At 41.4% G+C, this 25,101-nt stretch overlaps 1 protein-coding gene across 35 annotated transcripts in view; it reads left to right on the top strand.

The window, feature by feature from the left end:
* The first annotated feature begins 11,502 nt into the window (after positions 1-11,502).
* Positions 11,503-25,101, top strand: part of Rnf111 (ring finger protein 111) — a 76,137-nt gene continuing 62,538 nt past the window's right edge. For 11 of the 35 annotated variants that reach the window (XR_015626469.1, XR_015626467.1, XR_015626468.1 and 8 more), the window contains exon 1: positions 11,887-12,218. Coding sequence is in view for 8 of the 35 variants with exons in the window: in XM_087561164.1 (XP_087417290.1) it covers positions 11,941-12,218 (278 nt within the window). In the remaining 27 variants the exon portion in view is untranslated. 35 annotated transcript variants of the gene reach the window in all.

Here is a 25,101-nt window from a genome sequence, read left to right as displayed (position 1 = left end):
AACAGTGACAGACACAGCATATTTACAACACAAACAATTTTAGAAATCAAGAATTATAATACCATATCTGGCATGGTGATGCCAGCCTTTAATTTTAATACCTGGAAGTCAGAGGTAGGTAGATCTCTGAGTTTCAAGGCCAGCTTAATCTCCAGCAAATTCTAGGACAGTTAGGGCTACATAGAGAAACCCTGTCTTGAAAAGACAAAACCAAGCCAAACCAAAATTATAATACCAATTAAAAAAAATGAAATTAGTAGATTAGACCTCTACTACAAAGAATTGATGGGTTCGGTCCCCAGCTCCGGAAAAAAAGAACCAAAAAAAAAAAAAAAAGAATTGAATGAAATTCTAGAATGAAGTAAGAATTAATTTTAAAATGAAAGTAATGATGTAGACATAGGGATGTGTTATATGCACACAGAGACACAGACACACACACACACAGACACATAGACAGACATACATACACAGAAAGGCATATACACACACAGACACACACACACACACACACACACACACACACAGACACACAAAACACACATAGAGTTTTAACTAAAATGTCTATGCTGCCAATGGATAACTAATTAAAGGATGTAATTGTAGGGTATTCACCATGCAAAAAAGAAGATAATCTTGCATGAAAAAAGTCAGGTGAGGGGCTGGAGAGATGGCTCAGCGGTTAAGAGCACTGACTGCTCTTCCAGAGGTCCTGAGTTCGATTCCCAGCAACCACATGGTGGCTCATAACCATCTGTCACGGAATCCAATGGTGTCTTTGGTGTGTCTGAATTCTGCTACAGTGTACTCACATACATAAAATAAATAAATAAATCTTTAAAAAAAAGTCAGGTGAGCCAGTGTAGTGGCTCATTGAGTCCTTGCCCCAGTAGCCTGGTGATCTGAGCTTGATCCCTGGAACCTACATAAAGGTGGAAGGAGAGAACTGACACCCACAAACAAGTCCGTTGGTCCATGTGTCCAATGTGGCACACCGATTACCCTCCCATTGTGCACACACACAACAAACAATTTTATTTGTTCATTAATTTATTTGTTTTTTTGTTTTAGACAGGGTCACACTATATAGTCCTAAATGACCTGGAACTCACTATGTGGACTTGGCTGGTCTCAAACTCAGGGTGGTCTGCTTGCCTCTGCCACCTGAGTGTTGAGGAGAAAGCAGGTATCACTATAACTGGCTACAATCATTTTTAAAAATAAAAATAGGGGTTGGGGATTTAGCTCAGTGGTAGAGCACTTGCCTAGCAAGCTCAAGGCCCTGGGTTCGGTCCCCAGCTCCGAAAAAAAGAATAGAGAAGAAAAAAAAAAATAAAAATAGAAGCAAAACAAAAAGAAACAGAGGGTGTAGAAAGCAGTGGAGTGCGAACAAAGCTGAACCTGGTAGCCTAGTCCTGTAACCTTATCCACTCAGGAAACTGAGGCAGAAGGATGGTAAATTCAAAATTTTCTGAGCTATACAAGGTTGAAGTCAGCCTGGCTAATTTAGTGAGTTTTTTTGTACAAAAGCAGGGGAGGGGGGTGGAAACGGAGAATGGAGAATGACTATGAATAGATATGTCATATTGATTATGAAAATAGGGTTATGCAAAGCAGTAGACTGTGAGAGGTAAAAGTTAAAGAATTCTAGCACATGGTAGAAGTGAGTACGTTAGTTAGGGATATATATATAAAATATATATTATAGTATATGGTAAATGCTATTAAATTATTTATAGACTTTTGCCCAGGACATTAAAGGTATCAATACCAATCAAAATCTTTTCTTTAGATTTACTTTATTTGGGCTGGAGAGATGGCTCAGTGGTTAAGAGCACAGACTGCTCTTCCAGAGGCCCTGAGTTCAATTCCCAGCAACCACATGGTTGCTCACCACCATCTGTAATGGGATCTGATGCCCTCTTCTCGTGTGTCTGAAGACAGCAACAGTGTACTCGTATACATGAAAAATAAATAAATAAATCTTTTTAAAAAATTTAAAAAAGATTTACTTTATTTCATGTGTTTGCCTGTACCTATGGATGTGCATCATGGACATGCAATGTCTGAGGATGTCAAAAGAGGGTCTCAGGTGCGGGTGCTGGGAATTGAACCCAGGTCTTAACTGCTAAACTGCTAAACTGTCTTTCTAGCCCCACATTATCAGGGTTTTGATTTTTTTTTTTTAATTCAGGATAAGGTTTCTCTGGCTGTCCTGCTGCTCACTCTGTAGATAAAGCTGGCCTTGAACTCACAGAGATCTACCAGCTTCTGCCCCTGAGGGCTGGGATTAAAGATGTTTATCACTAGCACCGGGAAGGGACAGGTTTTGACTTTCTTTTTGTAGACCAGGCTGGCCTCAAACTAGAGATCTGCTCAGCCTGCCTGTACCCCTACGGCTGTCCTTGCCTCTGTGCTGGGATTAAAGGGTGTGCCATCACTGCCCAGCACATTTTGAATTTTTTAGAAAGGACTATGATACTTTCTAAGGTACTCACTAAGAAAAGAACACCCCCCCCCAAAAAAAACCCACCAGTGTGACCACAATATATACCACTTCATGCCTCCTCACTTGGATGACTTATCAAAAAGACAAACTGGGAACCCAGCTAAGTGGGAGGCCGGCATAGGAGGAACACGTGAGCCCACATGCTCAAGGTCAGCTTGGAAAACACAGTGAGGGCAGGTCTCTAAAAACAAACAAACAAAACCAAACAGGACAATAACAAGGGTTGGTGTAGGGACACTGTAGCACTCTTGATACTGTCTTTTTGAAGTACACGTGTGTAGCTGCCATGAGAGACAGACTAATGCTTCCTTACTAAGTTAATCACAGAGTGACCATTTGAGCCAGCAAATCCTCCTCTTAGGTATATACCCTGAACCAACAGCAAGGATTCAGACAGACACCTGAACCTAAATGCTTACAGCAGCATTATTTGCAGTGCACAGAAGGTGTCTCAGTGGGTAATTCAGTAAGCCATTTTAGAATTCAGAACTCTTCTGTAGTCCTGGGAATTTAATAGGTTTCTCAATATTTCTTCTTCTCCCCGTGAAGCCTGGATGCCTTTGATCCCAGCACTTGGGAGGCAGAGTCAGGGGATGATCTCTGAGTTTGAGGCTAGCCTGGTCTACAGAATGAGTTCCAGGACAGCCAGGTCTATACAGGAAAACCTTGCCTTAAAACAAACAAACCGAAAACAAAAAACAAAAAAAAGAAAACTCTTAATAAGAAACCCCTATGTATTATAGCTGATATATAATATATATGTTTTTATATATCATATTATTTCATATATGGTTTACATATATATCATATGTGTTATATATCTCTATATATGTATAGTGCTGTAGGCTGCACCCTTACCTTTTCTTTTGGTATTCCTTTTTTTTTTTTTTTACATCTTGAAAGACTTTCTTGCTTTTATCTTTCAGTTTGTCTACTGAATTTTAATCTCTGAAATCATGATTTCAATTTCCAAGCATTCTTCCACGATTTCTTCATGACCTTTGGTCCCTGTCATAAGACTACAGTGTTGGGCCATAGACATGATTCATCTGTTGAGAGTCCCTGACTGCACTTCTACAAGACCCAGGTCCTAGTCTTAGCATCAAGCATGGTGGCTCACAACTGGCTCCAACTCCGGTTCCAGAGGATCCAGTGCCCTTTTCTGGCCTCTATGGATGCTGTGCACATGTGATCCACAGAAATACATTCGGGTGAAATACTAATTAATCCCCAAAGCCATGAGAGACAGTCAAGTCATGACAACATTTTTTAAAGCTTCAAAAAAAAATGTTGAAGACTTGCATTTTAAATCTCTGAGTCTATTCGAGAACTTAAACCATTTTCCCTTTTATTTGTTGGATTACCCCCACCAACTTAGTCATTCAAAAACATTTACCCATGTCTCATTCATGTTCAGCTTCTCATAAACTGGCCTTTCTTCTCTGTCAATGAATATTTACAAATGTCGTAGTTGAAACACCAAACCTGAATTGTGCACAAATGGGTACCGTTGACTGTAGGCAGGCAGGTGTGGGCAGGTTGGCCCTGAGCATTGGAATGGGAAGTACTTGTTAGTCACAGCTTGCCCCACCTGCTGCTCTGCCTCTCCACAACTAATTCAATTGGTTTCTCTACTCAATTCCTGCCCTGTTCTCAGCCAGTATTGAAAGGCCTAGGTACCATATTCTTTATCTGTGGTGAAGAGAGAAGTGGAGAGGCCTGTCCTCGCCACAGAGAGACTGAAAACTACTCTCTTTCTCTACCCATCACCTCTTGTACTCTTGGCTGGCTTGCTCGTGGCCTGAGTCCCTGTCCTCTCCAAACCAGCGAGACATAAGCCACCAGCCTGCTCTGACAGACGCCTTTGCTGGTGCCTCTTCCACAGTAGTCTGGGTTACCTGATTCCTCTTCCAGACATTTGACGGACGGACTGACTTACTAGCGACCTGCTCCCATATCTTGTGTTAGGTTTGTATCTTTTTAATGCCTCTGCTTAGTCGTCAGAGAGATGTCGGGGATGATAAACACGCGTAGACAGCCTTTTTATCTGTGCCTGGAAGGAAAGATTAAGTTAAATCGCATGACACTTGCTGCATAAAGATCTGTTTAAATGTACGCTGACACACTTTTCTTCTACAAGGGAAACCACACCATGCATGTGGAGGAGGTCACAGACAACGTTTAGGAATTGATTCTCTCCTTCTACCATGTCGGTCCAGGGACTTGAACTCAGGTCATCCGTTTTTATGTTAAACACCTTCATCTACAGTCATTCCACAGGCCCTCAGATGTACATTTTTGAGAAGACAAATATCACACAGTCTTCAGAATGACCTGCGTGTGGAGTTGCTTCAGTAGCACCGATTCAGTAGGTGGCACCATTTCCCAGTCCAACACTGTCCCACTTTGGAGACCAAAGGGCTCTGAGTTGTACTTACCTGTGTACCTGAGTCAGCATTAGCCAACTGACTAAACTTCAACTGCAATCTCTAAGTCATTTCAAGTCTCTGAGGCATTAGCACAATGGTGACAATCTGTGGGCTGGCCATACTGTTCACTGATAGAACATTCCCAAGCCTGCAGTAAGATGCAGCATTTGATCCCCGCCCCCCAACTCCCAGCACCTCCAAACGTATTACCAGCAGCACTTAGTGCCAGCAGCATTCAGATTCAAGCTGTTAAGTAGTTCTTAAATCCACGCTGAGGCAGCTTGGGGTGATGACTTGGTGGTTAAGAATGTGTACTTCTCTTGAGGAGTTTCTGAATTCAATTTCTAGCACTCAAATGGGGCCATTCACAACCACCTGTTACCACAGCTCCAGGGGCATCTGATGCCTCTGGCCTCCATGAACACCTGTACACACACAAATCCTTTTTTAAAAACTCTCCCTTTGGGGCTGAAGAGATGGTTCAGTGGTTAAGAGCGCTGATTGCTCTTCCAAAGATCCTGAGTTCAATTCCCAGCAACCACATGATGGCTCACAACCATCTGTGATGGGATCTGATGCCCTCTTCTGGTGTGTCTGAAGACAGTGACAATGTACTCATATAAATAAAGTAAATAAATGATTTAAAAAAAAACACCTCTCTCTTTAGTACATGGGCATTACATTTCACTGTCCTTTCTTCTTTGTGCTAATCTTTATAAGAAGTACACTCTACAGTGCTATCTCCCGAAGTCAGTCAAGACGTCCTTTACACAGTCGAATCAATACTAAGGCAGTACCTGCTAATGTTCTTGAAAAACTTTACCTGGTCTATGGAGAATAAAAGAAAAATGTATAGGGGCAGCTTTACTTCCTGCTCTGAATTTACCAAAAACTTTAACCAGTATGGATATCACACATGAAATTAATCTTCTCAGGGTTCATATAAACCCAGTGACTAGCAAATGTGAAATGTAAGAACTCCGAGGGCCTTTGCCACGTACGGAGCCTTGTTTTTCAGTAATCGGAAACTTTCTCTTTCTTCTCTCTAGCAGCGGCGAACAGTTCAGAAATTATAGATTTCAAAGACAGCACTGCAGAGCTTGGAAAACTACCGAGAGCTACCTCAAGTCAAAGTTCAGACCGCAGCCTGTGTTGCCGTGGCCCGGCTGCAGGGAAAGTCATGTGACTAGCACAGTAAACCACCTCTGAAAATGGCTTTGAGTCAGCTGAGATTCTCAAAGTCCTAATTCTAGTCCTAATTTCTCACCAGTGGTGTGGCAAGGGCTTTCTCTTTCACCTTTCTACAGCTTTACTTAAAAATGCTTTCCTAGAACCAGCTGGCCTCCCTGGCGCCCAGAACTTGGCTTAATACCCAGAAATATCTGAGGATGCATGAACTTTCAAATGCTTATCTTTAAAGTTCCAGGATGGGGAGGGCAGTGTGGGCGGGCGGTTTTGAGACAGGGTCTAGTGTCACTAGGCAGTCCAGGCTGGCCTTGGTCAGGATCTTCCAGTCCCCTACGTGTTGACTGCTGAAGTCACAAGTGGGCGCCACCAAGTATGACTAAGATTCCAAGTATTCTGTATCACTTTGTTAGAACACAGTCTGTGACGTTAGTTTTTCAGATACTGAGCCTCAGAGAATTAGTTACTAATGATTCGAAATATCTTTTGCATTTCTCTCTCTCTCTTTTTTTTTTTTTTCTTTTTTTCGGAGCTGGGGACCGAACCCAGGGCCTTGCGCTTCCTAGGCAAGCGCTCTATCACTGAGCTAAATCCCCAACCCCTTGATTCAAAATATCCTAAAGGTTAAATTCAATGCAATTAGAGAAACTTAAAGAATCATAAATATCCTTAAAATTTCTCTTTTGAGCTGGCTGTGGTGGTGCAGGCCTTTAACCCTAGCACTTGGGGTAGAGGCAGGTGGATCTTTTGTGAGTTCAGGGCCAGCTTGGTCAACATAATGAGTTCTAGGATAGCCAGAGCTACAGAATAGAGAGACGGTCTCAACAAAACAAAACAAAAATTATCTTTTGGGGTTGTCATTGAATCAAGTAGCTCTCATTTACTAGCATTTTACTAGCAGAAAATGAAAGTGGTGTCTACTGACCACCTTTGTCTCTACCCCCTTATATATACAATAAAAACCATGTAGTAGCACTACTTGAACTGCATGGTCTCTGTAATCAAGTAGTCTAAAATCTCATAAATGAAAGTAGAGAGCTCAGTCAGTAAAGTGCTTGCCGTACAAGTATGAGGCCCTGAGTTCAACCTCCCAACAGCACCCATAGAAAAAGCCTGCAATCCCAGTATAGAGAAGACAGAGACAAGAAGATCCTGGGCTCACCAGTGGGCCAGCCTAGCCTAATTGGTCAATAAGAGACCAAATTTATAAAAAAAAACAACATGGATGGTTACTCCAGGGTTGAACTCTGACCTCTGGAGTAACTGTGTGTGCATGTGTGCTCCCGTGTGCACACATCCACACACACCCATCCACATGCATACTTGGGTGTTCACACAGAGGAGATGGGCTACATTAGCTAAACTTGAGTGTTCTCAGAAGCTTTTCTGAGATTATTCTCATCCTGACCGAAGATGTCACAGGAAAGTAGCTCTGTAATACTCTTGATAATCTCCCAAGATCTTTCCAGACCATTGCCTTGTATCACTAAGATTTGCTTCACCGTCTTCATTAGAAATCTGACCAGAGCTCATCTCAGTGGTCAGGTTTATTCAGCTGTGATGGATGCAGTGGACAGTGCCCCCACTTTTTTTCTGGTTCCTGTACATTTGTAGAAACTATTATTTCCAGTTGTTTAGTATTCCCATATTACTTTTATTAAAATTTAATAATTATTTGTATGTGTGTGGGTACTTTGTCCTAGTATATGTCTAAGTACCATGTGTGTGCCTGCTCTCCACAGAGGCCAGAAGAGAGCATCAGATCCTGTGGAGTTACAGATGGTTGGTACCATGTTGGTGCTGGGAACTGAACCCAGGTCCTCTGGAAAAATAGATTCCCCTTAACACTGTGCTCTAGATCCATGTAATTTCATTAATACTTTTTAATTATGATTTTTTACATCTATTCTGGGGAGGCATTCACATGTGGAGACCAGAGAACAGCTTCCGGAGTCCTATGCCCTCCTCCATATGGGCTCCAGGGTGAAACTCCCGGGATCAGGCTCAGTGACAAACACCTGCCCACACACATTCTGAGCCACCACATCTGCCCCGGTGTTTCTGTTTAGACCAAGCTCCTAAAATTCCTGTGTGAAATGAAGAGAGTTAGACGCTGCTGACCTAGGAACTCAGGATAACTCCTTAAGTTTTATTTTGCTTTAGTTTCAAGAAATCAGATTTGGGCTGGACTATATATGGGTAATACTTTCCACAAGTAACTTCAATTAATTGTCAGCATTTTCAAGTGATTTGGTCAAAATTATAGATTGGCAGATTAATGATCGTATGAGTTAGTCTTGAGCAGGAGAAGGGCTTCTCCTTTCACTCCAACAGGCAAATGTGACTGCCCAAACAGAAGGCTACTAATGCTGGGACAGCAAACCCAGGGTTGGTGCTGGATGCTGTATTGGCTTGTTTTGTTTTGAAAGTGTACAAGAAACTTAAGAAGAATACTGAAATCTACCCATTGGGTAGGGGCAGGGTAGTAAGACCTAGCATGAAAAGATACTGTAGAATCTGGATTTTGAGCAGTTTTGTCAAACTAAGGTTTTAGGACCCGACGGTGGTGAGGGTTATTAAAAGATTTTAACCTATTTATTATCTCTGGTTTTGCTCTGTCCTGACAGTTCTTTAGAGTTTAACTGATGGTGGTATGGGAGTATGGGCGGGGGCAGAAAAGGCTATTGCATTAATTCAGGTGCAAGCTCTCTTTCTCTCTCTCTCTCTCTCTCTCTCTCTCTCTCTCTCTCTCTCTCTCTTCCTTCTGAAACTTCCGTTTACTTCAGCTCTTTAAATAACATTCCACATATCTATTTCCTCTAATTTCTACCTTGGTTGACCTCACCAACATTATTGCTTCAACTGTCAGGTAAGTTAATGAATCCAAATCTCCATCATTAGTCTAGCGGTCTCCTCAGTTTTAGACTTACACACTCGACAACCAACTGGAATCAACCCTTTGGGTAGACATTCTAAAACTCTACCTGACCAGAATAGATAAATCCTGCCTCTTAGCCTAAAGTCCCCAACCCAAGAAGCTAAGTTTTGTTAACCTGCCTTTCTTGAACATCATGAACATTCAACCACTTACCCATCACCATAAATCCCGAAGAGCTGGAATGTCTTCTTTATCTCTACATACCATTGGCCACCATCTTTCTTCTCCTTTTCTTTCCTACTCTCCTTATTCTTACTCAGTTGTCATCCTACTTTGTCTCTCACAGGCACTCTTGTCCTCTTTCCATCCCACCTTCAAGACAGAGTTTCTCTGTGTAGCTCTGGCTATCCTGGTACTCACTCTGTAGTCTGAAGAACAGGCTGGACTCAAGCTCAGAGATCTGCCTGACTCTGCCTACTGAGTGCTGAAGTTAAAGGCAGGCATCGCTTAATTCTATGGTATCCTAGTACTCAAGTCTGATAATCAGTATTCATATTATGCTTTTTTTTTAAAGACAGGGTCTCACTATTCAGATTAGTTTTCCTTAAGCCAACACTGGGAATGGTTTAGTGGTAGCATGTATGAGGCCCTCAGTTTGATCCCAAGCACCCCAAAAGAAAACTAGCAAACAATTGAAGAAAGCTTTGGTATAGAGAATTTTGTCATGGAGAGCTATCCTGTGCAAATAGGACATATTAGCTATATCCTGTATTTCTGCTTAGTAGATATTTATCCCCATTGAGTTAGGATGATTAAAAAAAATCATCTCTGATGTTATTAGTAAGTGGGAAGGAATTATCCCATCTGTATTTTGGCATGTGTGTATTTCTGAGATGTGTAGCTAAAATCCCAGGCTAATACCATGTTGGAGTTGATTTCAGAATCAATACACCTGAATAATGGGCTCTTCTGATCTTTATATTAATATCGTGTATGATTTTTTGTAAAAGACACAATAGACCACCTTGATAGCCTATTAACCCAAACAAGTAGAAATATTACTTTAACATACAATCAATAGTAAAAAGTATTGGGCTTTTCACATTTGTGTACTATAGTTCTGAAAGTTGATGTAGTTATTGCTTTATTTCAAGTGTTAAAAAGTCATATGTGGCAAGTCTCTCCACATTCTTATTAAAGAATGCAGGTCAAAAGATTCAGGAAAACAACAACAACAACAACAACAACAACAACAACAACAACAACAACAAAAGAGGGACAGATACAGAGTTTTGAGACATCATGAGTCAGTAACAAGTCCCGGGCGTCCATAGTCTCAGTCTACTTGTAGAGGGCAGCAATTAGGGACGCTAAGGAAATCTGAATCCACTATCTTCCATTTCCTCGTCGTTTATAATTTAAAAATACTCCCAGCACTTGGAAGGCAGAAACAGGTGGATCTCTTTTGAGGTCAGCCTGGTCTCCAAGAGTGAGTTCCAGGACAGCCAGGCTATTGCATTAATTCAGGTGCAAGCGCTCTCTCTCTCTCTCTCTCTCTCTCTCTCTCTCTCTCTCTCTCTCTCTCTCTCTCTCTCTCTCTCTCCAAACCAAAAGAACGACCTTCTTCACTAAATATGGAGAACATGAGTGAAGAAAACTATCAAGGAGCTGATGTATAGGGAAAGGATTAATGCTTGTTAAGTACTTAATTGGTAATATAAGGTACTTTATGTAAATCGTCGTATTTGACCTCACAAGGTCATTTTGAAGCATATACCGCTATCTTGGTTTATAAAGAAGGAAAATGAGATTTGTAAAGGTGTGAATAAGTTAGCTTGGGCACCCTCACTCTGCTTTCTCACCGGAAGGCTGTCTGACTGCAGAGCCCATGCTTTGTCCTTACGTCTTTCTAGGGCACATAATAAAACATTGCAATTTTGTGTGTGTGTGTGTGTGTGTGTGTGTGTGTGTGTGTGTGTGTGTGAGAGAGAGAGAGAGAGAGAGAGAGAGAGAGAGAGATAATTAGACGTCTTCTGCAATTGTATAGCCAGAGGTCCCAGGCTACCTAATACTACGCTTGAAATGATTCTGGAAATTAACTTGAATTCACTTTCAACAATGAGATGAGATCTCTGTTTTGGGTATCATCTGCTGAGAAAAACACTAACCCATGTTTTTGGTTTAACAGCACGACAAGTGCAGTCAGTAAGCTGAAATAATTTTTAGTTAGAGAAAAAGTAACCAGGATGTAGGCGGAATTATGTCGAAGTACTGTTGAGTTCGAAATCACGGAAGAAAGTGAACGCAATCAGCTTATTTTTAACTTCGTTCCACTGGGCCAACAGTTCGCGAAAGCCAATGCAAAGAGGAAGGACTGGGACGCAGTGGGGCGGGCAGGGGCGGCCGCAGGTTCGCGCATGCGCAGACATGCTGCTGTGAGAGGGCGTGAGGGTTCGACGCGCTCGCTTTCCGAACTGTCGTAAAAGGCCCCCGGTGTCGCGCTCGCGCAGTCGGGGAGGGCCGGCCCAGGCTGCGGCGGCGGCGGCGATGGTAGCGGGGCGCTGGGGCTGCGCGGCGTAGAGACGCCGGCCGTTCAGGGTCGCGAGCGCGCGTGGGCCGCGATCGGGTGCTCCGAGCCGGGTCGAGCCGAGCCGGGCGCAGCCTCACATTCCGCGGCGGCGGCGTTGTCAAACGCCCTCCTGAGGACAGCCACCCGGCCCGCCTCAGCGTCACCCGGCCGAGCGCTGTTCGCCAGCCCGCGCCAGCGAGTCCCGGACCTGGCCGCACGGGGCCTGCGGACTCGGGTGAGGGAGCCGGCGGAAGAGGGGGTGCGGGGGAGGGGAGCGGCGCGGCGGCGCTTGCGCGCGGCGGGGGAGGGGCCGAGCAGTAGGGAGAAAGAGGAAGGGCCGCGGCGGGCGGCCGGGGTCGGCGACAGGGGGATGACCGCTGGTCTCGGGTGGCGCGGAGTGGCTCATTGTGTCCCGGCGACAGTCCGCCCGCGGACACACCCACAGCCTCTTGGGAGGGAGTGGGTGAGGGGATTGCTCCCTGTGGCCGCCGCTCGCCAGCAGGACGGGGGCTCAGGGCCGAGGAGTGGGGGTGACAATGGAGTGAGGAAGGTAACCCCGGCCGGAGCCGGGAGCCGCCCGGTGCGGGCGGGCACGCGCAGTCCGCGGAGCAGAAGACAGGCGCGTCTGATATTGTGTGGAGTTGGCTGGTTAGTCATTAAAAAAAGATGTTTTCTTTATCCTGCCTAGATAATTGATCGGAGTCAGCAGTGGTGCGGTGGAAATATCGGGTTTTGTTCTGGAGAAATAGAGGTTTGTCGCCACACTTCCTAGATTATAGAGCTTTATAGATAATGTTTTAAAACAAGTGTGAGTTTTTAGGGTCAAAAAAAAAAAAAAAGAATACCAGGAAGTCATAGCGTCTTCATTTAATTTGCTCGTGTCTGTAGTGTGGGCTTGACTCCATTGTATTGTTGAGAGCTTTCCTGTTCCTTGATTTATGTACAGAGTGAGTTTAGAACTCCTGAGTAGCAGTGAGAGAGCCAGCTGACAGACTTCATTGTAAGAGTTCTGAAAGCTCTTGAACCTGCCTTGATCCAAACTTTATTTCGTTTGGCGTGTTATCTTTAATTTTCTTGTTTTGGGGGACCTCTTTAACCAAAAAGAGCAGAATCGGATAAAAGATGAACAGAGGTTCCATATCCTTAACATTTGTCTTTGCAATAACTATCATGCGATTCTGACTTTATATAGATATTCTTTCCATAATTCTGATTTTACTTAGCTTTATCAGGATGAATCTACATTAAAAAAAAAAAACACCAAACAAACCCAAAAATTCTTTGTATGTGTATATGTATGGGTCCTTACATGTGAGTGCAGGTGCCTCTGAGGACAGAAGAGGATCTACTACTCTGGAGCTGGAGTTAAGGAAGGTTTTGCACTGCCCTGTGTAGGTGCTGAGACCCGAAGTTGAGTCCTCTGCCAGAATAGTAAGCACTCTTGACTGCAGACCATTTCTCCAGGTCTGGATTTACATTTTGTTAGTTTGTTACTAAGTGGGTTTTTTTTTCTTTTAGTAAAAATGTTTATGTAGAAACTGGTAACTGTAATATTGTGTTACATTGTGACATAGGTTATAAGGAAGCTCTTCTAATTTGAAGAGAAACAAATAATTTAGCTTTAAATATTACTTTTGTAACAGGAGTGCTGGGTGTGAAGGCTCAAGTTGCCTTTAATCCTGATATTTGGGAGGTAGAGGCTAGACCCTATTTTAAATACCTACCCCCAAATTATGTATATTACGTTTGATACTCTCTTAGGGTGTGGCCATGGACAAATCATTTCATTGTATCCTGTTTGCTTGTAACCTAAGATTCCCTGTAGCATTTGAAAAAATTACGGAGGACATTTGTGAGTTGGCTGAATGATATTGGGGAAAACTAGGGAGGATAGTTTTTTCTTAATGGTCAGGGTTGAGTGTCCTATGTGTGTTTTCTTTTGTTATCTTTCCATCTTGGTCTCAGTGTATTGGTCACTTGTATCCCAGATGTTTCAGTAGAAATAGTTTCACTAGAAATAGTCAGTCTTCAGCTCTGACTTGCTCAGCCTCCTGAGGAGCTGGGACTGAAGGTTTCTGTCATTGTACTTGGGTCTAGAGACTGTACTTGAAGAAAGCTATAATAAACATAATTAGGTTTAATGAAGAATGTGTGCTAGCTGGGGTTATATTGAGCACGTTGTTTGTTTGTTTGTTTGTTTGTTTTGGTGCTTCGTATTTGTGAGGTACTGAGACGTGGTTCTACTGTGTTCTAAGAGAACAGCAGTTTACTTGCATAAAGCCAAGGAGCAGCACATTTTTCAGCAGGTACATCTGAGTACATTTTTTTTTTCAAGTTGAAAATATGAAATAGAAAACTCATTGTATCAAAACATTTAGAGCTTTAGGGGCTGGGTATTTAGCTCAGTGGTAGAGCGCTTGCCTAGGAAGAGCAAGGCCCTGGGTTCGGTTCCCAGCTCCGAAAAAAAGAACCAAAAAAAAAAAAAAAAACATTTAGAGCTTTAAGTGTTAGAAATGCCATGGTAATAAAGGGCCCGTGGTATTGTGCATTAAGTATAGCTTAGGTATATGTGCCCCTGCCTTTACCCCAACCCCAAGGACTGGGACCTTAATACAGGGAAATAGACTGACAGGACAAACAAATTAACATTAAGATTTCTTAGATTTGTATAGGTGTAGTGTGGTTGCTGTACATTGGATCTATGAGTTTATTGTTAACCTTTCCTGAGGTTATAGCCTTCTCAATTAGTAAATTGGGTATAAAATTCATGAATGTTCATTTCTAGCCTCCGATTTTGGGTGCGTGTGCGTGCGTGCGCTGCATTCAATAGCTTCTAATTTTAGTTCTTTCACTATTCACTGTTAGATTTATCAGGACAGATCTCTAGAAAGAAATGGTTCTGTGGAGAGTATAAATGATGAGTGTATACAAAGTAAAGCACATACATAGGCTTCACCTATGATGAAGCTGTATTCGTTCGTGGTAGTAGATAATTCTGTCCATTGGAGAAATTACTCAGAGTGTTTTGTTTGTTTTGTGTTTTCCTGAGATGGAAGTGTACTATAACCTGGTTCTCATCATGTATCCCAGGCTGGCTCTTATGTCACCGAAGTGCTGGAGATTACAAGTGTGAGCTGCTACATCCAGCTTTACCAATCTTTTACAACTTTCAGGAGGTTCTAAAATATGAATACTCCCTGCAAACCCGAACCCCTATCCCTGTTTTTGAGACCAGGCTCTCAGGCATCTCAGGTTAAACTCACTATAAAGCCAGAAAGTACCTTGATTTTTTTTTTTTCCTCCCACCTAACCCCTCCCCCCTTCTCCTTCCCTCCTACTCCCCTCCCCCTTCCTTCCCGCCCCCTCTTGGTTTCTCTGTGTAGCCCTGGAATTCACTTTGGAGACCAGGCTAATCTCAAACTCAGATCTTCCTGCCTCTGCATCCTGAGTGCTGGAATCAAAGGTGTGTGCTACCACTGACTGTCAAGTACATTGAATTTCTAATCCTCTATTGGGTGTTGGATAGTATGGGCTACTACATTGTTTATAAAAATGAGACTTTCTGATGACATCCTTTTTTTTTTTTTGAGACAAGTTTTCACTATGTAGCCTTCCATAGTCTGGAACTTTATTGTAGACCAGGCCTGGAACTCATTAGAGATCCTCCTGCTTCTGCCTGAAGAGTGCTGAGATTAAAGGCCTATGCTACCATAACTGGCTTAATGTTATCTTAAAAGTAGTCCCTGAGAGGGGCTGAAGAGATGGCTCAGCGGTTAAGCGCACTCACACAGACATATATGCAGGCACTGGTGCACATGGGAAAATAAATCCTGAGAGCTTTAATCTCAGCACTCAGGAGGCACTGTCAGGTGGGTTTGAGGCTAGCTTGTTTTTTCAAAGTGGGTTCTAGGTCAGGCAGGGTTATGTAGAGAAATCTCTCAAACAAACAGAAGTCCCAAATAACTTAATTTCCTTTCAGAAATGTGTGATTATTGCTTAGCAAAGTTCAGAATTATATTTTACCATCTTATTCTATTCTCTCTTGGGTTTCTGTAGGTACTCAGAAATTGCCATCAGATGAAAAGCAAGCTACAGATGATAGAAATGTAGCAGAGCTGATATTTTACATGGAGGTTTTCCATGATGATTTACTTGAAGTATGTGTTATATGTATGTTATAGGCACTGACACTGACATTTGGTTGAGTTACAACCTCATAAACAGGATAATTTAATTAGTGGTGATTGCCTTGAAGAAAATAAGGCCATGCAGTAGGGAAGAATGGAATTGGGCTTCTTGGATAGATTGAAAGGTGGTACAGCCACTTTTTAATCTCAGATGAGATAAATGTGATACTATGTTTACTTACGTAGGAACATGTCCATAGATTTTAGAGGAAGAGACTAAAGAGTGAGAAAAGGGGATGGAGATTTAACTCCAGGGTAGAGTGGTTACCTCAAAATTTCAAGGGCCTGAGTTCAGTCTCCAGCACTGAAGGGGGCGGGGAGGTTGGATGACAAGGTTCAATAGTAGAGTTCTTATCTGTCTTCTCTTGTCTGCATGTTCATGTGTATGTGGAGGCCAAAGGATACCCCTGAGTATTGGTCCTCAGATGCTGTATTAGTAAGGGTTCTCAAGAGGAACAGAACTTAATGAATCTATTTATATATAGAAAGGAAATGTATTACAATGGCTTATAGGCTGTGGTCCAGGTAGTTCTAACAGTGGCTGTCTACCGGTGGAAAGCTCAAGAATCTAGTAGTAGTTCAATCCATGAGGCTGACTATCTCAGCATGTACTGATGTATAAAGATATCAGTATTACTTGGATGTCTTCAGTATACACTGGAATCCAGAAGTAGGCTCTAATGCCAGTGAAAGAATGAACTTGCTAGCAAAAAGGGGACAAGCAGGCAAAGAACAAAAGCTTTCTTTTCTATGACCTTATATAGGCTTCTACCAGAAGGTGTGCCCCAGATTAAAGGTGGATTTCCCTACCTCAAAAGATCTGTATTAAAGGTAGGTCTTTCCACTTCGAATCATTAATTAAGAAAAGTCCTTCCTAGGTGTCCCCAGCCACTTGGGTTTTAGTTAATTCTAGATGTGGTCAAATTGACAACTAAGAATGCCCATCACATATTCAGTTTCCCTTAGTTTTTTTGGAGTTGGGGTGGAGGTAAGGGAGGAATCAGGGTCTGTCATTGGCTTGGCATTCAGTAGGCTAGACTGGCTGTTATATGAGCTTCAGGGATTCATCTGTCCTCCCCTTCCCAGCACTGGTATAACTAGGGAGTGTCTAGTTACAGGCAGTTCCTATAACCTTTTCGTGTATTTCATAGCCATTCTACCACCCGTGTGTGTGTAAATGTTTTATTATTTATCTTTTAAAATGTTTTTTTGTTTCTTTGTCTTGAGACAACCTCTCACTGTAACACTAAGCTGACCTTGAATTTATAGTGCATTACCTCTGCCTCCCTAATACTGAGATCAAAGGTGTGTGGCCACCATGCACAACCTTATTTTTTACAATTTAAGCTGCCTTTTGCAAGCAATATTTTAAATTTATTTTTGAACCAGCTACTGTTTAAACATGGTTTTAAAAATCAGTTTCAGAATGCTAAAAATAAAAAATAATCAGCATCTCAAGTCACTCACTAATAGTTCCACATTTAGTCTTTTTTTTCCCCCGGAGCTGAGGACCGAACCCAGGGCCTTGCACTTGCTAGGCAAGCGCTCTACCACTGAGCTAAATCCCCAACCCCCCACTTTTAGTTTCTTTTTTTTCTTTTTTTTTTAAAGGTTTATTTATTTTATTTAAATGAGTATACCATAGTTATCTTCAGACATACCAGAAGAGGGCACCAGATCTCATTACAGATGGTTGTGAGCCACCATGTGGTTGCTGGGAATTGAACTCAGGACCTCTGGAAGAGCAGTCAGTGCTCTTAACCACTGAGCCATCTCTCCAGCCCCACTTTTAGTTTCTTAAAAGTTACAGTTCTGGGGCTGGTGAGATGGCTCCATGGATAAAAGTGCAATCTCAATTCCATCCTTGAATTCTTGAAAGTTGTCCTTTTGACCTCTACATGTGTGCCCATATATACATCATACAGCTACATTAATAGAATAAGTATTTTACTAGGGGCTACAGATGAGCTCATTAGTAGAGCATTTACCTAGCACAGCCAAACCCTAGGTTTGAATTATAATACTGCAGGGGAAGAAATAGAAGGAAAACTATCTTCTTTGTGTGTATATTTGTATTTCTTTCCTTTTTTTCCTGCTGGCTGTGGATTGAACATGGGCACATATTCTACTGCTGAGCCTTCTCCCTTCCCCCCCTCTTTCTTTTTCTCTCTCAATGTCTCTGTCTCTGTCTCTCCCTCCCTCCCTCCTTCTGTCTGTTTCCATTTAGACAAGGTCTCTTTATATAGCCCTGGCTGACCTGGAGCTCACTATGTAGACTAGGCTGGCCTTGAGTTTACAAAGACTCACCTGCCTCTGTCTCTCAAGTGTGGGGATTAAAAGCATGCATTGTCATACCTGGCCCTGCTGTTGTATATTGTCTAGAAAGCAGCTCAATGTATGAGGAGTAGAGTATACTTCCAAAAGCCTGCCAGGTTGAATCTATTTCACAGTAGTAATAACGTTTTATTTGTTGTATTAATAATGTCATCAGGAATGGACATTTGCAGTAAACATACAAAACAGCACTAGCATAAGTCACGACAGTGGCCACTATCCTAGCCATCTCTGGATTTACAGTGATGACAGTGACCACTACCCTAGCATTGCTGTATTCACAGTGATGACAGCTGGCAGCTGTGTTATCATTGTACTCATGGTTAGACATACACTTTTAAAAAGCTATTGCATTTAAGAATCCTATTTTTAACATTTTAAAAAATACTTTTCATTTTATGAGTATGGGTGTTTTTGCCTGTATATATTAAATGTTTGCTTGGTGCTCACAGACCAGAAGAGGGCATCAGATCCCCTGGAACTGTAGTTCAGATGGTTGTGAGCCACTGTGTGAGTTGTAGGAATTAAACCCAGGTTCTCTGCAAGAGCAGAAAGAACTCAACCACTGAGCCATGTCTCTGCCACTTTAAGAATACTCTTTATGAGTAGTCGGAATTATTATTTTGTTAAATTTACCTCAAACACATGCACTTTGTAATCCATGCGATGAGGCTGAGCATAGTGGCATATGCTTATGAAATGCCAGTTTTCAAGAGACTGAGAAAGTCTAGTTATGAGTTAAGGCCATCCTGGACTGTTGGGGATTCTAGTCAAGCCTGGGCTGTAATGAAAGACTATCTTTAAAAAAAGAGTCTAGGATGTAGTTGATAGAGTGATTGCCTAGCATGCTCACTCACCTGAGTGCAGGCTTAGTACCCTGTTGTCATGGTGACATGTGCCTCTTGGGGAGTAAAGGTAACAAGATCAGAAGTGCAGGGTTATCACTATAATCAAGTTTGAGATTATAGTGGTGTACATGAAACTCAGTCTTAAAAACAGAAAAACAAAAAGCAGCAACAAAAAATGTTCCGTATCATTTCATGTGAAAAATAGGATGTTAGGTTAGGTCAGACTTCTACTTACTGAGATGTAGTGCTTGTCTGCAGGAAAAGGATGTGAATAATGAACGAGTGAAGTGCACATGTGATTTCGAGAACAACTGAACATCTTACTCAGCGTTAACCTTAGAAAACCGAGTGTTGTTACGAGCCTGGTGGTTTCTCAGCACTTTGCTCAGAGAAAGTAATAGTTATGGGGCACTGCTGGTGCCTGAAGGAGTGGGGGTGGGCTCTGTCACAGGGCTGCACTCTTACCCCAGTTCCCAGGCTGTCTTCAAATTTGCATACTTGCCTTAGGCTCCTAAGTGGCTAGGATTACCTGTTGCTGTGCCTAGTTGTGAGCTGTGATAAATATCAAAATCTATTCACTTCTGCAAGGTGTGCATTTATTTTATTTATTTTTTTTCTTTTCTATTTTTCGGAGCTGGGGGCCGAACCCAGGGCCTTGCGCTTGCTAGGCAAGCGCTCTACTGCTGAGCTAAATCCCCAACCCCACATTTATTATTTTTTAAGTGACCAGTTGTGTCACATTAGAAAGTCATGGATAGGGAAAGATCTGTATGAAATGCAAGACAGAGCAGGAGAGTTTTGTTTTTGAGACAGGGTCTCACTGTATTCCATGTCATCCAGGCTGGCCTAGAACTTGATTTGTAGCTAAGGTTGGTCCTTGAAGCCTTAGGCTCCCAGGCCTAGTCTTAGCAGCATGGGCCATAGCATTTGGCAAACAGACAGTGCAATTATATTGAAAAGTTTGACTGTTACAGCTTCAGATTCCACACTGTAGTTCTCTGTTAAACGACCCTTATTGCTACACTTACCTGAGAAAGGAATTATAAGCACTACTTCCTTTTTATAGTAAATAGTTACCTGAAACTGGACTTTCTTATAATTTAACCAGTACAACCAACCTATCAAAGGTTCAAAACTATTGCAATTCTTCTGTTACTTTAAATAGAACTCAGCAAAAACTGATTGAATGCCAACTCTGTTCTGCCTAAGCTTTGGGGTGAAAAATGAGTAAAGTTTGTAGATGATTATGGATATGAGCTAGAGAAAATAGTGGGTGAAGTAACTTTGTGTTTGATTTTTCAGAAACAGGTTAAAATTGTGATAACTTTTTAGAATTTGAAGGGGATAGTGTGGGTCTGTTGATAAGCATCTGAGAAGACATAAAGGAAGTGAGCAGGTGAAAGTTCCAGGAGCCTACACACTCCAGCAGGCAGTTCCTGGAGAGGGCTAGCTGAGGGTAGGGGTGGGGGAGTGGGGGGTGGGGAGGGTGTTGGGTTGTGGAGTAATCATGGAAGAAAGGGACTGAGGCAGAAATCCTTTGATTTCTGAGCCATATTGTCTCTCTTCATTTTGAGTTTCTGTCAGTTGGATGACAGGAGTTTTGTAGCCTTCTTTCTTTTTGTTGTGAAATTTAAAAAAATTGTCAGTGTATTAAGAATCGAAGAGTATTTAAAATGAAGATATGCCTATCATTTACCTTGTTTAAACAAAAATGAACTTTGGATAAGAATGATTAAGTTATATTACTGACATGATCCTAGGCTTTCTTTGCAGCTCTTCGTGGTAAAATGAGGTTTAAATATGTAAGCATGGGGCTGGAGAGATGGCTCAGTGGTTAAGAGCACTGACTGCTCTTCCAGAGTTCCTGAGTTCAAATCCCAGCAACCACATGGTGGTTCACAACCATCTGTAATAGGATCTCATGCCTTTTCTGGTGGTGAGGACAGCAACAGTGTACTCACATACATAAAATAAATAAATCTTTAAAAAATATGTAAGCAAATGCACTTTTTACATATTTAAAGAGTGGATTGATTTCACAAAACCTAAGCTAAATTCTTTAATACAGAATAATGTTTATTTAATGAAGAAATGTATAAATATTTATTTAGAGAATATAAAACATGGCTTATTTTTGAGTATTTGATATTTTCTATGAAGTTATATTTCCTTTTAAGATTTATTTCTTATTATATGTGTGTGTATGTGATTCCTGTAAGTGTGGATATGAGCATATCACAGTATAAATGTAGAGGGAAAGAGGATAACTTTGAGGAGTTGAGTCTTCCCCATACAATCTAGGGACAGAACTCAGGTCTTACTTTTCAGGGAGCACCTTTACTCTGAGCTATGCCACCAGACCCAAATACCACTTCTCAAAGCCTGCCAAGTCAGAAATTTCTCTTTTGGAAAATAAATTGTTTTTATATTTATATTGCTTTCTAAAGAATCAAGGCTTGTTTTCATTTCCCCAGGGCATACCCTTTCTCCAGCAAGAGAGGAAGGTTGATGACATCTTTGCGATAACTGGGAGCAATTTACTTTTGTGGACTTCTCTGAGTGTGCTAGCTTTTTACAGTGGACTTGAAAGTCAGCCAAGTGGGGGTTGGGGATTTAGCTCAGTGGTAGAGAGCTTGCCTAGCAAGCGCAAGGCCCTGGGTTCATTCCCCAGCTCCGAAAAGAAAAAAAAAAAAGTCAGCCAAGCTACTACTAAGCTTGAGTTGGTTTAGTTTGGAAATTCATGTGGTGCTATATCTGGTGTTTGTTCATCACATATTTTCCTTCTAATATTTTATTAACAATTTTAAGTGCTCTAGAAAATGAGTGGGTTGTGTACACCCAGATTCTGTAATTTGGTGTTTTTCCTCCAGATTTCTAGTCATCTATCTTAACTGTTCCTCTAACCAACAGTCAATCCAATAACTTCTTTAAAAAATTAGATTTGTTGGGGTTGGGGATTTAGCTCAGTGGTAGAGCGCTTGCCTAGCAAGCACAAGGCCCTGGGTTCGGTCCCCAGCTCCGGAAAAAAAAAAAAAAAAAAGAAAAAAAAATTAGATTTGTTAATTTTACGTGTCCCCCCCCCCCATGTGTGTGTGTGTGTGTGTGTGTGTGTGTGTGTGTGTGTGTGTGTGTGTAGTAACTGGAATAGTTATGAGCAGCCAATGTGGGTGCTGGGAGTTGAACCCAGATCTCTGCAAAAGCAGCAAATACTTGTTGTAACCACTGGGCCACCTCTCCAGCCCCCTTTTGTAACTTTTTATTTATTTGTGTAGAGACATCATCTTCCTGTGTAGTTCTTGAAGCTTGGAATCCTGCTTCCTCTTTTTGAGTGTTGGAAATAACAGGCATGTATCATGATTAACATTTATTTTTAAGTTGGCAGGGTTTGGACTCTAGCTCAGTTTAGAACTCAAATGTACCAGACCCTGAATTTAATCCCTATCATCACAGTGACCAGAGGGAAAACACTTTGTAGGTATCTACACATTTTTAGACTTCCATTCTAAGTTTCTAGCTGGGAGTGGTGTGCACGCCTGTAATACCAGCACTGGAAAACAAGCCAGAGGAATGCAAGTTTGGCTAGCCTGGGCTGCAGAGCAGAACTTTGGGGAAAAAACCAAACAACCCTCCAAACAAAAAGAACACAAGTTCATTTTATTAACCACAGTTGTATATTTATTTACATTTACTTTGCCTTTAAATTTTACTTGCAGTGAAATGCATCTTTTGTTTTTTTTAAAGCTTTGCCCCTTTTGCTTGACTACACTGAGCAGTAAGTGATAGTAGATCACAGAGTGCCTGCTATGCCAAAAAAATGAAACAAAGGAGTGTTTCTTTGAAAATCTCCTTGGTATTTAGCTCAGTCTGCCTGGAATATGCAATTTAAATAAAGTAGAAATATCACAGGGGAATTGCTGGAGTCTTAATTACCCTAAGTAACGCCCTAACCCCGAGTGGTCAGAACTGCCATTTCAAGTGCTTATCTATACTAGAGGTACCTTTAGTTTTGATGGAGTAGTACAGATACTGTGTGTCTACTTTGTTCCCCTCAGTGGAGGTCCTGAGGTTTTCCTATGTTGCTGCTGATTGGCATCTCCTTGTATCTGTGCTCTGTCTAAAATTAACCATCAATAAAGCTGTGAACGTCCATATACCTTTTTGTACATGTTTTCAGAACTTGGTATTGAGTTACTGGATGGTAAGTTAGATGTCTGTATAACTAATTAGGAGCTTCAGAGTGCATAGCATTTAATTATGACGCTTCTTGGGGGTTGGCTCTTTCTACTTTTAGCTTTGTTTACATGTGTAATGGGAGCTTTCTGTAGTTTTAATTTATGTTTTTTTCTGGTGATTTTGAGATACTGAGCATTTTATTTACTGGCTATTTGTGTTTGATTGTTTGTTGTTTTAGAAACATCTGTTTATGTCTTTTGCCCATTTTATGGTAACCATGAGGTGTGTGTTTATCGTGAGTTTATCCATGCATTCTGTATGTGTGTGTAGATTAAAATTGCATATGCATTTGTAATCTTTACTATTTTTCAGTTTTTTACTACTATTTCTGAAGAGGAAAAGGTTTTGATTTTAGTAATGTCTAGTCCATCAGTTAAAAAAGAAACTGTCCGTTTTTGCTCTTGATTGACTGCCTGTTTTCTTGCAGAAGTTTTATGTTGAAGCTCTTAGGATTAGTTTTGTATTTGGTGGGATCCATACACTGAGACTCATTTTTTTCCCCTACTGCTCTTTGGTTGTTTTGACTAATGCTGTTGGAAAGATTATCTTGTCACTCTTGTTGGAGATTATATGATGGTATTTATAAGTATTTCTGGGTTTTCTGCTGTTTCTTTTTGTTGGTAGTGCCTGGGTGTGGAGCCAGGGCCTTGGACATGCTAGGCAACCACTGAACCACAGAACAGTTACCTGCCATCCTAGTGTCTCTAAGCTATTGACAGCTGCTTGCTTCCTGTTTGTTCCAGCTGTTTTGTGCTCCAGTTTTCTTCCTTTCTCTTGTCTCTTTTCAGTTGATTACAGTGCATTTTAATATCACTGTTGGTTGGCTTTAGTTTTGTCTGTTTTCCATGTGTGGTCACTTTTGAGTTTATATGGTACCTTTTTAACTTTATCATAGTTTGTCTGCCTTCAAGGAATGGAATAGTGGATTGTTGTTTCATGTATCATGTAAGTAATCTCTGCTACTGTGAAGGTTGAGTGAAGAGGATAGTCCCCGCAGTTAGGAAATGAAAACAATAAGCAGGACCCAGTTGTGTCATGGTGAGGACCTGCCCATCACATTTAAGGTCCTGCAACCGAAGCTACCACAGAGAAGTTAGGAGAGACATTAGGAGTAGTATATATGAATTTGTTTTAGCATCTGTCTCTTACTTATAACTTGGGGAAGGTTTCTGTGTGTGAAACTGGAATAATCCTTGTGTGTTCTAGGAGGGAAGTGCTAACAGTGTTCATGATAGAATAACGAGAGGGAAGTGATTTATAGAGACTGATACAATTAAATGTTTTTTTTTTTTTTTTTTTTGGGTGGGGGCACAGAGATCCACCTGCCTCTGCCTCCTGAATGTTGAGATTAAAGGAATGTGCCACCACTGCCCAGCTGAACTTTATAAGTTCTGAACAGAGTTGTAATACTTGAGTGAAACAAGGTGACTAGATTATATACACCTTTCTAGAAGTGTACCAGCATTAGAATTCAGACTATTGGTGTGTGGTGTCTGAGGGTCTGGGTTCTTTAAAAAACATTTCTTATACTATTGTGTGCCCTTTTTTTTTTTATTTGTCCAAATTTGTAAAGCTTTAGTAAATACTGGCCAAGATGATAGACACTAGTCAGGCCCATACTCAAGATTCCCAGAGTATGATTGTGTGCACTTTTATATGTAGGGTGAATAACTGCTAATGTTTGTAACCGTTCATGTTTTTCAGTTCAGGTTATACTTTCAGGGCTGTATCGATTGAGAACATGGTAAATAATGTGTTTATATTCTTACATGATAATGGCTTTCAGCACATCTAGAATAGATGTAGGGTAAATTTTAAATGTAAACCTCATTTTATATAGCTGGTTTGCAATCTATACAGATTCTGGGATTGATCTTGTTTTTTTGTTTTTGTTTTTTTAAGAAAAACATTAATTTAAAAAAGTTAAAG

Source organism: Rattus norvegicus, chromosome 8, assembly GCF_021556685.1.
Source record: "Rattus norvegicus strain SHRSP/BbbUtx chromosome 8, alternate assembly SHRSP_T2T, whole genome shotgun sequence".
NCBI lineage: Eukaryota > Metazoa > Chordata > Mammalia > Rodentia > Muridae > Rattus > Rattus norvegicus.
The sequence above is the reverse complement of the archived record's forward strand: the minus strand, read 5'-3'. Positions and strand labels throughout refer to the sequence as shown.